This window comes from Ursus arctos, unplaced genomic scaffold (genome assembly GCF_023065955.2).
Source record: "Ursus arctos isolate Adak ecotype North America unplaced genomic scaffold, UrsArc2.0 scaffold_17, whole genome shotgun sequence".
Lineage (NCBI taxonomy): Eukaryota > Metazoa > Chordata > Mammalia > Carnivora > Ursidae > Ursus > Ursus arctos.
This window is the reverse complement of record NW_026622841.1, coordinates 30,135,969-30,148,844: the sequence shown is the minus strand read 5'-3', so window position 1 is coordinate 30,148,844 and position 12,876 is coordinate 30,135,969. Positions and strand designations below refer to the sequence as shown.

Below are 12,876 nucleotides of genomic sequence, written 5' to 3'. Positions count from 1 at the left end.
ATACAGCTAGAATAACTAATTGTCCTCATTTAGAAAGTGTAGCTTGTGACATTTCTAAGTAGCTAGAGAATGGATTGATCATTGGTTTGAATTGGCAAAGAACCATGGGCAAGCTGCAGATTTCTCTTGCAGATGTTTTTCCAAATGTGAATCTGGAAGTCTGGGCAGTGGCTGCTGTAGTGGCTTGGCACTGGGAGTGGGAGCATCAGCGGCAGCTGTTGCTGGGGCCTCTGCTCGAGTCTGAAGGAGATCCTGCTATGCTGTTTCTTTTGTCTTGCCTGTTTGGCTTAATTTCCCAAGTGGACACGATGCTTTGAGCATATTTTGGCTTGCCACCTGGAGGCTGTGTAAGTCTGCAAAGGTTCCATTAGTGTCAAAAGAAAGTAATATGTTCACTTGATCGTTTGAGTCACTTGGCATCACCCCTACCCTCCACTTCCCGTATCCTTAAATCTTCTCTTCAGATCCATCCTAAAGCACCTAAATCATTTAGGAAACTGACTTCTCACCAAATGTACTTATTTTTGATTTAGTTACATTCAGCCAGTCACAGTATTCACTGGGGGACACAGAGGTAGCGAGAAGGAAGGCAGGCCTTCTGCTTCTCAAGGTACTTTTAAGGATATTCATCTAAAGTGGCATTGTTGCTTCACTGTACCCGATTTCCTTTTTTTTTTTTTTTTTTTGAAGATTTTATTTATTTATTTGACAGAGAGAGACACAGCCAGTGAGAGAGAGAACACAAGCAGGGGGAGTGGGAGAGGAAGAAGCAGACTCCCAGCGGAGCATGGAGCCCGATGTGGGGCTTGATCCCAGGACCCCGGGATCACACCCTAAGCCGAAGGCAGATGCTTAACGACTGAGCCACCCAGGTGCCCCTGTACCCGGTTTACTAGAGACTAAGTGGGTCTACTTGATGTTGAATCTATACCTGAGTTGAAAGAAAGTGATCTTTATAAAAAGCTTGCATATGTGCTTTTTGCGTAATGTAACTTTTTTTGATCTTCACAACCGGTCAGTGCATTTTTTATTGGGCCTCTAATGTAAGCTTTTGCAGATACCGTTGCTGAATGGTACCTGTTTATTGCCAGCATTAGAGACCTAATAACAAGTACCTTAACCTTATTGTGCTCATGAGCTTGTAGTGATCCTTTATCATTCCCATTCTAATTGTTTATGGCATCATTGCTTATATACATTACATAATCAATGAATATCCTCTTTATTATGTTAGGAAAATCTGTGAAATCAGAACGTGATAGTAATGGTTTAAAAATTTTATGTAAACTTTTTACAGTTAAAAATACCCTATCAAAATATCTACCTCGTGCCTTATTTAAAAAAAAAAATTATTGCATGTGAGTGTGTGCAAAATGCTCTGGACTTGCCTCCTCACATGCACACACTTGCAGTCTTGTTCTTACCATTGTAGTCGGCAGCTTGCTCTTTGAGCTTTTTTTTTTTTTTAAAGATTTTATTTATTTATTTGACAGAGATAGAGACAGCCAGGGAGAGAGGGAACACAAGCACGGGGAGTGGGAGAGGAAGAAGCAGGCTCATAGCGGAGGAGCCTGATGTGGGGCTCGATCCCATAATGCCGGGATCACGCCCTGAGCCGAAGGCAGACGCTTAACCGCTGTGCCATCCAGGTGCCCCTGCTCTTTGAGCTTTGGGAGGATGCTCTTTGATTAGAATTTACATTGTTTGAAAGGTCTTGTTTAAAAAAACAAAACAAAACAAAACGCTTAAAAAAAGAGAACACAGCGGCACCGGGGTGGCTCATATGGTTGGGTATCTGCTTTTGGCTCAGGTTCTGATCTCCACGTTCTGGGATCAAGTCCCATGTCAGGTTCCTGGCGCAGTGGGGGAGTGTGCTTCTCCCTCTCCTTCTACCTCTCCCCCTGCTTGTGCTTTTCTGTCTCACTCTCTCTCAAATGAATAAATAGAAATATTAAAAAAAAAAAGAGAACACAGTAAGAAGAACATCTCTAATCCCCCCATAAAAAATACCCAGACACTTAATAGTTACATATTTAAAAAGTTGTCTAAAGCTCCTTTACGAGTTTGCTCAACCTTTACTCTAGATCTTCTGGGTAGCCTTTTGAAGGAAATTTGACAATCAACAGTCATACAGTTTTTCACTTTAAAACAGGATCTCCACGTTCTGACGAATTTTGACTATATGTTAAATCTCTGATTTGTAGACGTGGGAACTTTTTCTCATGTGAATCTGTAATCATATTCTTTTTTAGGCATATCTCTTGTGCAAAAGAAGACAGGAGAGAAATCAGCCTGTGCATAGCAAAAGGAAAATAGTAGCTAATATTTATTGAATTCTTACTGTGTGGCAGGCACTGTTCCAAGTACTTTTTACTTCTACCAATCTGTTTAATTTTTCTAACAACTCTATGAGGTACAGGTATTCTTTATAATCTTCTTTTATAGATGAGAAAACTGAGACACACAGGTTAGGTAATTTACCCCAGGTCATGTAGGTAATAGATAATGGCGCAGCTGGGATTCAGATCTCAGCATTTTGACTTTACAGTCTACTATGCTGAATTGTCATGTAATTAAATTTTGGTTCCAGTCATTGTAAATGTGACATTCTTTCACTGGGTGGGAATTTGGTCTCTATTTTTTCTGAGATCTCCACTGAAGTAATGAAGTGTGTGTGGTCCATCACTGAACTTCTCTGTTTCTACTCTACCTTTAGAATTTCTGTTAACAGTTCTGTGTGGAGGAGCAAAGAATGGCATGTAAAAAACAGTGTTACATGGATTTTAGTTGCTTAGTTAATTGCTTTACAACCCACCGGAGGCTTCAAGCTTGGCAAGAGAGACATGCATTTTCCTGTGTGGAATTCTCTCTGTTTGGGAACCGAAATGTCCTATAATGAACTGCATTAATTTACTTCTACCCTGAACATTCTCTTTTTGCCTAGCATGTTTCGCCAAGGGATGCACGACTTGAAAGTCTGGCCTAATGTAGAAGCAGATGGATCAGAACCCACAAAAACTCCTGGCAGAACAAGCAGTACTCTCTCAGAAGATCAGATGAGCCGCCTTGCCAAGGTAAAAAAGAAACTCTTGGAACAGGTGGAAAGCTCTGAGTGATGCCTGCTGTAGTAGAAATTGACATTATGAATTCTGTTAGATCATTTTTTGATTTAAATTTAATTTTTTAATAATTTTATTGGAATGATAATTCACATACCATAAAATTCAATCTTAGTGTACAGTTCAGTGGTTTTTTAGTCAATTCACTAAAAGTTGAATTGTGTAGTCATGCTGCTATTTAATTTTAGAATGTTTTCATAAAAAAGGTCACCATACACTCTACCTATTAGCGTTCAGTTCCCATTCCCTGTGCTCTCCAGCCCCTGGCAACTGTTAATCTACTTTCTATCTCTGGATGTTCCTATTCTGGACATTTCATCCAAATGGAATTATATAATATGTGGCCTTTTGTGTTTATAAATGTAGAGCTTTTGGTGATACTTTCAAGATGACTGTCTACCTTTTTTGGTGACATAGACTTAAAGATGCAAGTATTACATGCTAGACGTTCTTATGGTGCTTGGAAGTAACACTATAAGACCAGCTTATATTATTAGCTGGTCTCAGTTGCTCTCATACTTCCCCCACCTCTTTTTTATAAGCAGACTGAATTGTTACCTTTTTATTTAAAAATTGTTTTAATGTAGTGTTTTCACTTAGGAAAAAGAAAAACTAAGCTCAATTCTGTGCTTAAATCACAACAGTATAACTTAATTTTATGAATATTTGCTCACAAAGCACTATGCCAGATACTGTGTAAAGATCCTTTTACAATTCTTTTAAGAGACTCTCTTTTAATTCTTACATGTAAATTTCTTTTGCCATCTTATTTGTAGGGATGACTCTTTAATGTCTGGAGAAAGTTTTGATGCCAAGCATTTTATAGCTTGTTGCCTCAACCTACATATGGAAGAAATCTTAATTATAAAGAATAAGTACTTGCGTTGGCTTGGCTTTGTTCTTCAATATAAAATTTTTGTTGTCAAGTTCGTTCTGTGTCTTTTTGTATTGCTCTTTTATGGAAAAATGGTATCATTTTCCTCATAAGCTTTCTAATCAAATTACTGTTGTTAACTTCCCCTCCATAATTAAATAAATAAAATTTAATTTTCAGTACAGCTACTCATTCTGAGATTACATTCTTTCATGGAATATAGGAAAGTTCTCAAGCTTTTCATGTGCCTACCTTCTCTCTGAGGGTTTATCCTAGTGATGGACTTTATGCTACTCTTTGTGACTTTTTTTTTTTTAAGATTTTTATTTATTTGAGAGAGAGAGTGAACAAGAGCGAGAGAGAGAGCATGAGCAGGGGGAGGGGTGTGGGCAGAGGGAGAAGGAGAAGCGCACTCTCTGCTGAGGAGGGAGCCCAATGCGGGGCTCTATCCCAGAACTCCAGGATCACGACCTGAGCCGAAGGCAGACGCTTAACTGACTGAGCCACCCAGGCTCCCGCTTTGTGACTTTTATAAACCTTGAATAGTTAGAGAAATTTTATCAAAAGCAGCTCATTTATAGCCATGGGTCACAAAAGGTTAAATCTCAAATGCAGGAAGAATGTAGCATGTGTTGAAGAAGTAAAGCTCTTAAATATATATATTTTTGCAAGTAGCAGTATGATTCATATTATGGATGAAATTCCAAATTTGAGGGTAATAAGGCAGAGTCTAGAAATACAAAGCTGTATGGTTGCATGCACAGTTCATCCAGTTTGGTTCTCTTTTAAACAAATTATTTGTGCTTCTGTCCATATGTTTCTATTTTTTTCCCCAATTATTTTTGATGCAAGATTCAAGCATAATTTTTATAACAACTGACTATGCCATTTTTTCAAACATTGGTATATGCAGATTTGGAATTTATTTGAACTGGACTTCTGGATTTTTAAGGTAGCATGATGTTACGCATTTCTTATTTTTATCTTTTGAATTTTATGGTAGGAAAAAAGATGTGACTTGATAACGATCAACTTTTTTTTTTTTTATAATTGAAACAATAACCCCTTCTAGAGTTTTATGGGTTCATATTTATTCTTTTGGTTATTAGTGCACATTTGCAGGTCTAGAAATGATGTCTATGCATATGCAGAGCTAAATGAGGTGTTGGTAAGAAGCTTTCTTAACATGTTTGTTAATTGGTAGGATTCGTCTGAAGTCTCAATTCTTTATATTGAAAAATATGGCAAGTTCGGTCCTAATTTTTTAAGAGGTATTAAAATTTATATGTTGTCTATATTTTCCAGAGTAGTTAACAGTTTTCAAATAAGTAAGTATTCATTAGTTTATAAATCTTTAAAATGGGAATAAAAATTAATGGGAATAAGCATCTTCAGCCTTTTTGAGGCTAATTGGAGATGAACTCTTTTCAAAGTTCTTTGCTCCTAGTAGAATTGTACTTTTTACTCCTGAGTGGAGACTTCAGAGCCTGCTATGCTCTGACACCTTGCTTTAGTGTTACCTCATGTTCCCCAGAGACTACAGAGAAACCATTAAAACCAGTAATTCCATTAAAACCAGTAATTACTTTTCTTACATGGAAAAATATGTCATGTTTGTAGCATTGTTGTTCCCACTTTAAAGTCAGCTCTTTCTCTTTCTTGGCACTTTGGGTTAATGTGCTTCATTCTTTTCTTTATGGCAGTTGGTCATGCTCTTGGGGGTTTCAAAACCTGTTCTATCCCTGCTGCTGTAGAGGAAGAATGTGTTTTAAAAAACGATGTCTTAGGTTTGGTGAAATTGGAAGCACTTTTCAGTGGGAAGAGCACTGTAGTATGAGTCAGAGACTTGGCCATCCCACTGAATCACAGGAAATAATTTCTGAGCCTGTAAAGTCAGAAGATTAGAATGGATGATTTCTGAGGTCCTGTGTGGCTATTCATATTCTCTTATTTTCAAAGTACTGAAACGGGGAATTGGGGTACCTTAGTCGGTTAGGCATCTGGCTCTTGATTTCCGCTCAAGTCATGATCTCGGGGTCCTGGGATCGAGCCCTGTGTCGGGCTCCACACAGTGGGGAGTTTGCTTGAGGATTCTCTCTCTTCCTCTGTTCCTCCCCCTACTCATGTGTGTGCCCTCTCTCTCTTTCTCTTAAATAAATAAATAAATCTTAAAAAAAGTACTGAAATAGCAAATAATCAGGATTATTTATCTACCTGGATTTTATAGTTACCAGCTTAGTAGAGAATAAACATGTAATCATCTATTTGCAGTTGTTATGTCATTCCTTTTCTTCTGTGATCTGTATGCTTAGAGGAAAGCATCATTGAGGACCTGCCTAACGTGAATGATGTGGCTGTACTCTTAGATTTGATTTTTGTTGTTGTTTGTTTGATTAGTACCTGCTCCTTCAGTTCAGGTTTTCAGACTAGCTTCCTGAGTCTCTTTCCCTTGCCTTAGACCAGAGCAAGTAAGTATACTTTGATGCTTGTTATGTCTGAACTTAAAATTATACTTCCATATTTGCTTTGTTCTTAAAATTGTGCCCCAGTAGCGCTCTTTTCCTCTCATTTTCCTTCCCCTCTCATTTTTCTGGTTCCACATTAAAAAGTTTGTTCAGTTAGATTGTCATTGTCTTCCTCAAAACACTTTGAAATTATCTGTGGTACAATATGTTTTTAAAAACCGGGAAAGAATGTGGATGCTCGTGTTTCCATTTTTATGCAAAAGGAACAGATTTTAGATATAATATTTCTCACACTACCATTTTAAGGAAATAAATGAGAAGAGGCTGAAGTGGTTAGAACTGAATAGTTTATTTCTTGTACTTTGATTTTCCAGCCAGTGAATTTACTATGATTGTTTCTAATTGTTGAGAAGGCAGTTGGACTCAGAATAGAAAGGTGTACATAAATCTTAATAATAGCAAAGCATATTTACCATGCATTGTACCCATGAGCCAAAATAAACAGCATAGTGACAATTTCCAAACTGCCGTGTAAGAAAGTTTATTCAGTTATAGAGGTGCTTTAGTCCTGGCTGCCTGGGGATAATGGGGCAAGAGGACTGTGAAATGAAGATGAACTATTTAAATGGCTTGTGGAAAGATGGCGTTAGATAATTATTAAACAAAGAACCTCAAACTCAAGCTGGACTTACTGTTCTTATTCTGGCTTATTACTTGTTCAGCTATGAAAGTTGAATTATAACTGCAATATGAATAACTGAAGTTTAAAAGCCTGATTTCTAGGTTGAGTATTTTTAAAAGTCAAACCCTTTCAGAGGGATTTTAGTGGGATTAACCTCTCTGATGATTTTACATCATTTTGTGAAGATGCCAAGTTTTCCTTTGAGGAAAGGAGTGTGAGAAAAGGAAACAAAATGAGATAGTCTTCAGTTTGGTTCTTATTTTTTATAAGTTGGATTTCTTAGACTTAGTAGGGAATAGGAAGAAATGAATGTATTTAAATATACTCACCCCCCCCCCATTCTTCCTCATTATCTTTTTTTAACCCAGCTCTAAATTTTCCTAATTAATATTTACAAATATAGTATCTTTCTGTTTGAATTGATTTGTGAAAATAATCAAAGGCCAGACCTCGGGAGCCTTTACTTTACTTTCATTGTCCATGACCCAGCCTTTTAATGATTGTGGGCCTTACTTGAGCAAATTTGCCCGTTGTTCCCATCTGCTCCGTTTTTCAGCTTGTCATATTGTAAGAGTTTTATGACTAGGATGCATATCCACCTGGGGTTTTGGATGTGACTACCAAGCTTCAGTGTTTGATTTATATTTGAATCCATGTCTTTAGACATGAAAGGTTAGTGCAAAAGCATGCTTCTCCACTGTCTCCTTTTCATTTTAGCAGCTCTGCTTGATGCCTTTGGAATGTGCTTTAGTTTCTGTCAGTTTGATTAAGAGGAGGCAAAGAGAAAGTAACGACTAGATGAAAAATGCTTTGTGGTCTGTGTGACACAGATAGGTTGGGGAAAGTTGAGTGTATAGATGAGCACTGCGACAGTGAAGTTGTGGTAAGATGAGGTGATGTTTCAGGCTGACCCCTGTATTGTCTGTGTGGGATCATTCTGGGTCCAGGGTCCAGACTTCAGGTTTATAGCAGTAGAAACTGGATGTTTTTAGTTCATCCAGGAATAATTAGTATCTTGAGAATAGGCTCTTGCCAATCGATTTGAAGGGTTATATATAATCTAGAGCTGTACTGTCTGAAATAATAGCCATAATTCACATGTGGCAATTTAAGTTGATTAAAATTAAATAAGATTAAAAATTCAGTTGTTCTGTTACCATAATCACATTTCAAATGCTCAATTGCCACATGTGGCCAGTAGCTATTGGACAGTGCAGATATGGAATATTTCCATTATTGCCAAACGGTCTATTGGATAGCACTGGTCTAGAGTGCCAATTTACTAATTTGTAATGGGTTAGTAACCATCTTATTATCTTTCTGGTAACTACATTACTTGTGTCTGCTACCCAGGATACTTTTTTTTAAGGCACCTTGGAAATTAAATTAGTCTTCAGGAGATTGTTGATTTCTTAGTGAGCCATGAAGGAGCTAGCCTGAAGGAACTAGAAACTGCTCTGAGATATTTCAGTTTGGGGAAATCTTAAAAGGACCTTCTCTCTTGACATTATCTTTTTAGTTATAGCATTACTTGAATATGCTGTCTACACTGCATCTTTTGAATAAACATTGACAAATTATCATGGTTACAAAATAATCCTTTAAAATTGAGATTAAGGTACCAAGAAATTTTCTGGTGACATAATTTTGTGAAGTGGGATTGAGGCTATTTATTTTAAATTCTTTTATAGTACTCTTTGACCTGCTGAAACATTTGCCCTTGAAAGAAAATATTTTACATTGAATGTATTACATTGAATGGGTACTAGTCTAGAGGCACTAATTAGAGGAGATTTTTATTTTAAATATGTGGAAAAGTCCTCTTCTTTTTTAAATGTTTCATAAAAGTTTATTCAGTGTAAGGGACTTAGTATTCTAAGTTTTGTTCTTTTGGTGCTTTTGAGTATTAAAATTTCTCATTTGACAGTAGCACTTAAAAAATGACTTTACTTGGCAAAATAAAATTTGGGAACATTTATAGATAAAAATTTTAGCTGACATGCAATATTTATATTGGTTTCAGGTGTACAGCATGGTGATTCGATGTTTATATTCTTTATGAAATGCTCGCCACGATAAGTGTAGTTACCATCTGTCACCATACAGTTATTATAGTATTATCCCTTTTTGTCTGCACCACCATCACCTGCTCTATTGAGGCATACTTCTGTATGTTGGAGACAAAAAAGGGTATTACTAGGTTGATGCTGTTGTTACTGTTAGTACCATTATGAGTAATAATAACTAATAATGATAATCACCTTGCATGTATAAAGCATTTTAATATTTATAAAACCTTTTAGTATAGATTGAAAACTAAAATGGAGAAGTGGTTAAAATCATGACTTTGAACATGGTTTTTCATTTAGATTTCAGTTGTCTCTTGTTTAGTTGTGATCTTAGATTAGCTACTTGACTTTTTCTAAGCCATGAAATCCTCATCTGTGCAATAGTAATAATAGTTAACATCTACTTTTTTGAGTTATTGTGAAGACTAAATATAAATGAGATAAACTATTTAAAGGATTTCATATTTCTAGGTGCCACTGAGCACTAACAAATGCTAGCAGTTGTTATTACTTTATCTTATGTGCTTTCATTTGATACTATTGAATGTAATGATTGGACTTGTAACATACATTGTTTTTAAACTCCTGAGAAGATGGAAACTTAGAGAAGTTAATGATTTATTTAAGATGTCATGTTTAGTAAGTTGAACCAGGACCTAAATTCAGGTCTTTAAATTCTTCATGTAATTGTCTTCCCAAAGATAAGTATCTGACTTTTTTTTTCAAGATTTAAGGCTTTTGAAGGATTTGTTTGTATGGAGGGAGAATATGTTTTTCTTATCAGGAGGATTAAAATTGAAAATAGAAGAGGCAGAGGGAGAGTGAAACAGCATGTATATACCTGGAGGTCCTCACATAGGCATAAAAAATGGTAACTGGGAACTTAGTAAACCAGGATTTGCGTATGATCAGTGAGTACCCATTGCAAACATGTGCTATGAATGAACTAGAGTTATAAACAAATTTATTTATTTTAGAGCTAGAGAGAGCGAGGTGGGGGGAGGAGCAGAGGGAGAGGGACAAGCAGACTCTGTGCTGAGCACAGAGCCCCATGTGGGGCTTGATCCCATGACCTCAAGATCATGACCTGAGCCAAAATCAAGAGTCTGACGCTTAACCGACTGAGCCACCCAGGCGCCCCGAGTTATGAACAATACTTGTGGCTTCAGTTGTTACCAATGCATAAGTTAAAAACAGTAAATAACAGTCACTCTTATAATTTCTTTCACCCATAGACCTCAAACAACTAAGGTTTAGGAGGAAAGGAAACATGACAGTGAAGAGGATATGTGTTGTTCAAAGAAACAATATGGTAGGGACTTCAGGGTACAGCTGCATGTGAGAATCCTTTGCTAAAGATAAAGGAGGAAAACAGATGCTGATAAAATTGTGGAAACATTTTAGAGCTGTGGAGGGGAGGGTGCTGATAGTTTCTTTGTGTGATCACAAAAAATGATGCAGCTAGAAAGTTAGTGGCAATGAAGTCTCATTTGTTCAGCCCAGGCTTTTGTCAGATTATTGCTTGATCACAGGGTAATTTTTTAGAAGGTTAAGGAAACAAAGTGTGGCCACACTAGCACTAAATTATAGCCAATATGAAAGAACCAGTTGGTGAAAGGGGAATAATAGGAACTTTGGAAAAAACTAAGGATGTCACATTGTACATTGAGATTGCAGTTATAGCCAAGGGATGGAATAATGGATCAAGTTTGGGGTTAGTCTTGGACTGTAAGAAAACAGTTTCAACAAGAATGGAGAAAGGCAAGACATTCCATTGATTTGAGAATCTAAAAAGGAAGACAGCCCAAGAAACAGTGATTCTCAAGAGGTGATTTGGATACATTTGGATACATAAGAAATATTTATGACAGGAATTGTCTGATACTGGAAGAAAAAAGCCCCTAAGGATAACAGAATATTTATATTTCATTTAATTTTAATTAATTAATTAATTTTTAAAGATTTTATTTATTTATTTGAGATACAGGGTGAGAGCACGAGCCAGAAGATAGACGGAGAGGGAGAAACAGGTTCCTCACTGAGCAGGGAGCCCCACACAGGGCTTGATCCCAGGATCCTAACCTGAGCCGAAGGCAGCCCGCTCAACCGACTGAGCCACTCAGGGGTCCCAGAATATTTATATTTTAAATATAAATTTTATTTTGTTTTGAAGGCATTAAAAGCACATTGAAGAAGTAGGTCTATGTGAGATAACCCAATTGAATTAGTTGAGTTTTATCTTCCTCATCAAAGTGTTCTTCAGCCTAAGGGAGTTAACTAAATAAGTTAAGTGGTAATTGAACCCCAGGATTGGTGAGAAGAGATAGTAAGAAGGCACTCACAGACTATAGATTCATTCAGTTTGTCCAGTCCTTGCAAGTTAAATGCCTGGGTTTTAAAATTATGTGTACAGTTTAGTGTTTTTTTTTTTGTTTTTTTTTTTAGATTTTATTTATTTATTTGACAGAGATAGAGACAGCCAGTGAGAGAGGGAACACAAGCAGGGGGAGCGGGAGAGGAAGAAGCAGGCTCACAGTGGAGGAGCCTGATGTGGGGCTCAATCCCATAATGCCGGGATCATGCCCTGAGCCAAAGGCAGACGCTTAACCACTGTGCCACCCAGGCGCCCCTACAGTTTAGTTTTTAATTTTTATTATAAATTCAAGTAAAAACACATAAAATAATGTAATAGACATCCATGTATTCATTGTCAAGATTGAACATTCAACATTTTGCCTTGTTTCACATTGTTTTAAAAAAGATTTAAGGGGGACCTGGGTGGCTCAGTTGCTTGTCTGCCTTCAGCTCAGATCATGATCCCAGGGTCTTGGGGTCGAGCCCTGCATCAGGGTCCCTGCTCAGTGGGGAGTCTGCGTCTCCCCCCTGCCCCAGCTTGAGCTCTGTTTCTCACTCACTGTCTCTGAAATAAATAAATAAAATCTTCTAAAAAAAAAGATTAAAAAAATCACAGTTATTTGTTAAAGCTTCCCTCATCTTTTTGTTCTGTAATTTACTTTTTTAAACTTAATGTTGTTCTTGAGATTTATCCGTGTCAATATATGTAGCTTGAGTGCTTTCATTTAAACTGCTATATAGTATTCCATAGGATGAGTAAATTAGTTTATCCTCCCAACAATTTCAGCTTTTTGTGTTATTTACAGGGCTGAAACGAATGCTGTTTCATATTTCACCTTATGCCCACAAGTGATTTCTTTAGTGTAGAAATTCAGGAGTGAAATTGTTGGATTTCAAAGATTAACATCTATACATTTTCTGTTCCAAATTTCAGGTAGTTTTTGTTGCTATTTTATGTGTCTTCTAAAGATTGTATTTTTACATTGGTAAAGAGGGAATAGTAGGAATTTTGGAATAATACTGATTTCTATTTATTAATCTTATATTCAGCAACATTTCTGAACTCATTGTTTCTAATAGTTTGTCTAATGGTTCTTTTGACTTTTCTATGTGATAATGACCTGTAAATAATTTTTATTTCTTTCATTTGTGTTTTTCTTCTATGGCTGGTACATGAAACTCTGGTATAGTGTCTAACAGAAACAGTGGTGGAGGCATCCTTGTTTTGTTCCTGACTTTAACGAAAATGCTTCTTATATTTAACCATTTAATAAGATGTCGGCTATTATTTCTTGGTGTGTATATATATATA

The 12,876-nt window shown here is 36.7% G+C and overlaps 1 protein-coding gene across 3 annotated transcripts in view; it reads left to right on the top strand.

Moving 5' to 3' along the window:
• PIK3C3 (phosphatidylinositol 3-kinase catalytic subunit type 3) overlaps nt 1-12,876 on the top strand; it is a 138,466-nt gene that overhangs the window by 13,393 nt on the left and 112,197 nt on the right. For 2 of the 3 annotated variants that reach the window (XM_026496225.4, XM_044382970.3), the window contains exon 4: nt 2,945-3,074. In XM_026496225.4, the coding sequence (XP_026352010.3) occupies nt 2,945-3,074 (130 nt within the window). Of the gene's footprint in view, nt 1-712; nt 873-2,944; nt 3,075-12,876 lie in introns of all 3 variants that reach the window. The other variant, XM_057313118.1, reaches the window with a different exon arrangement.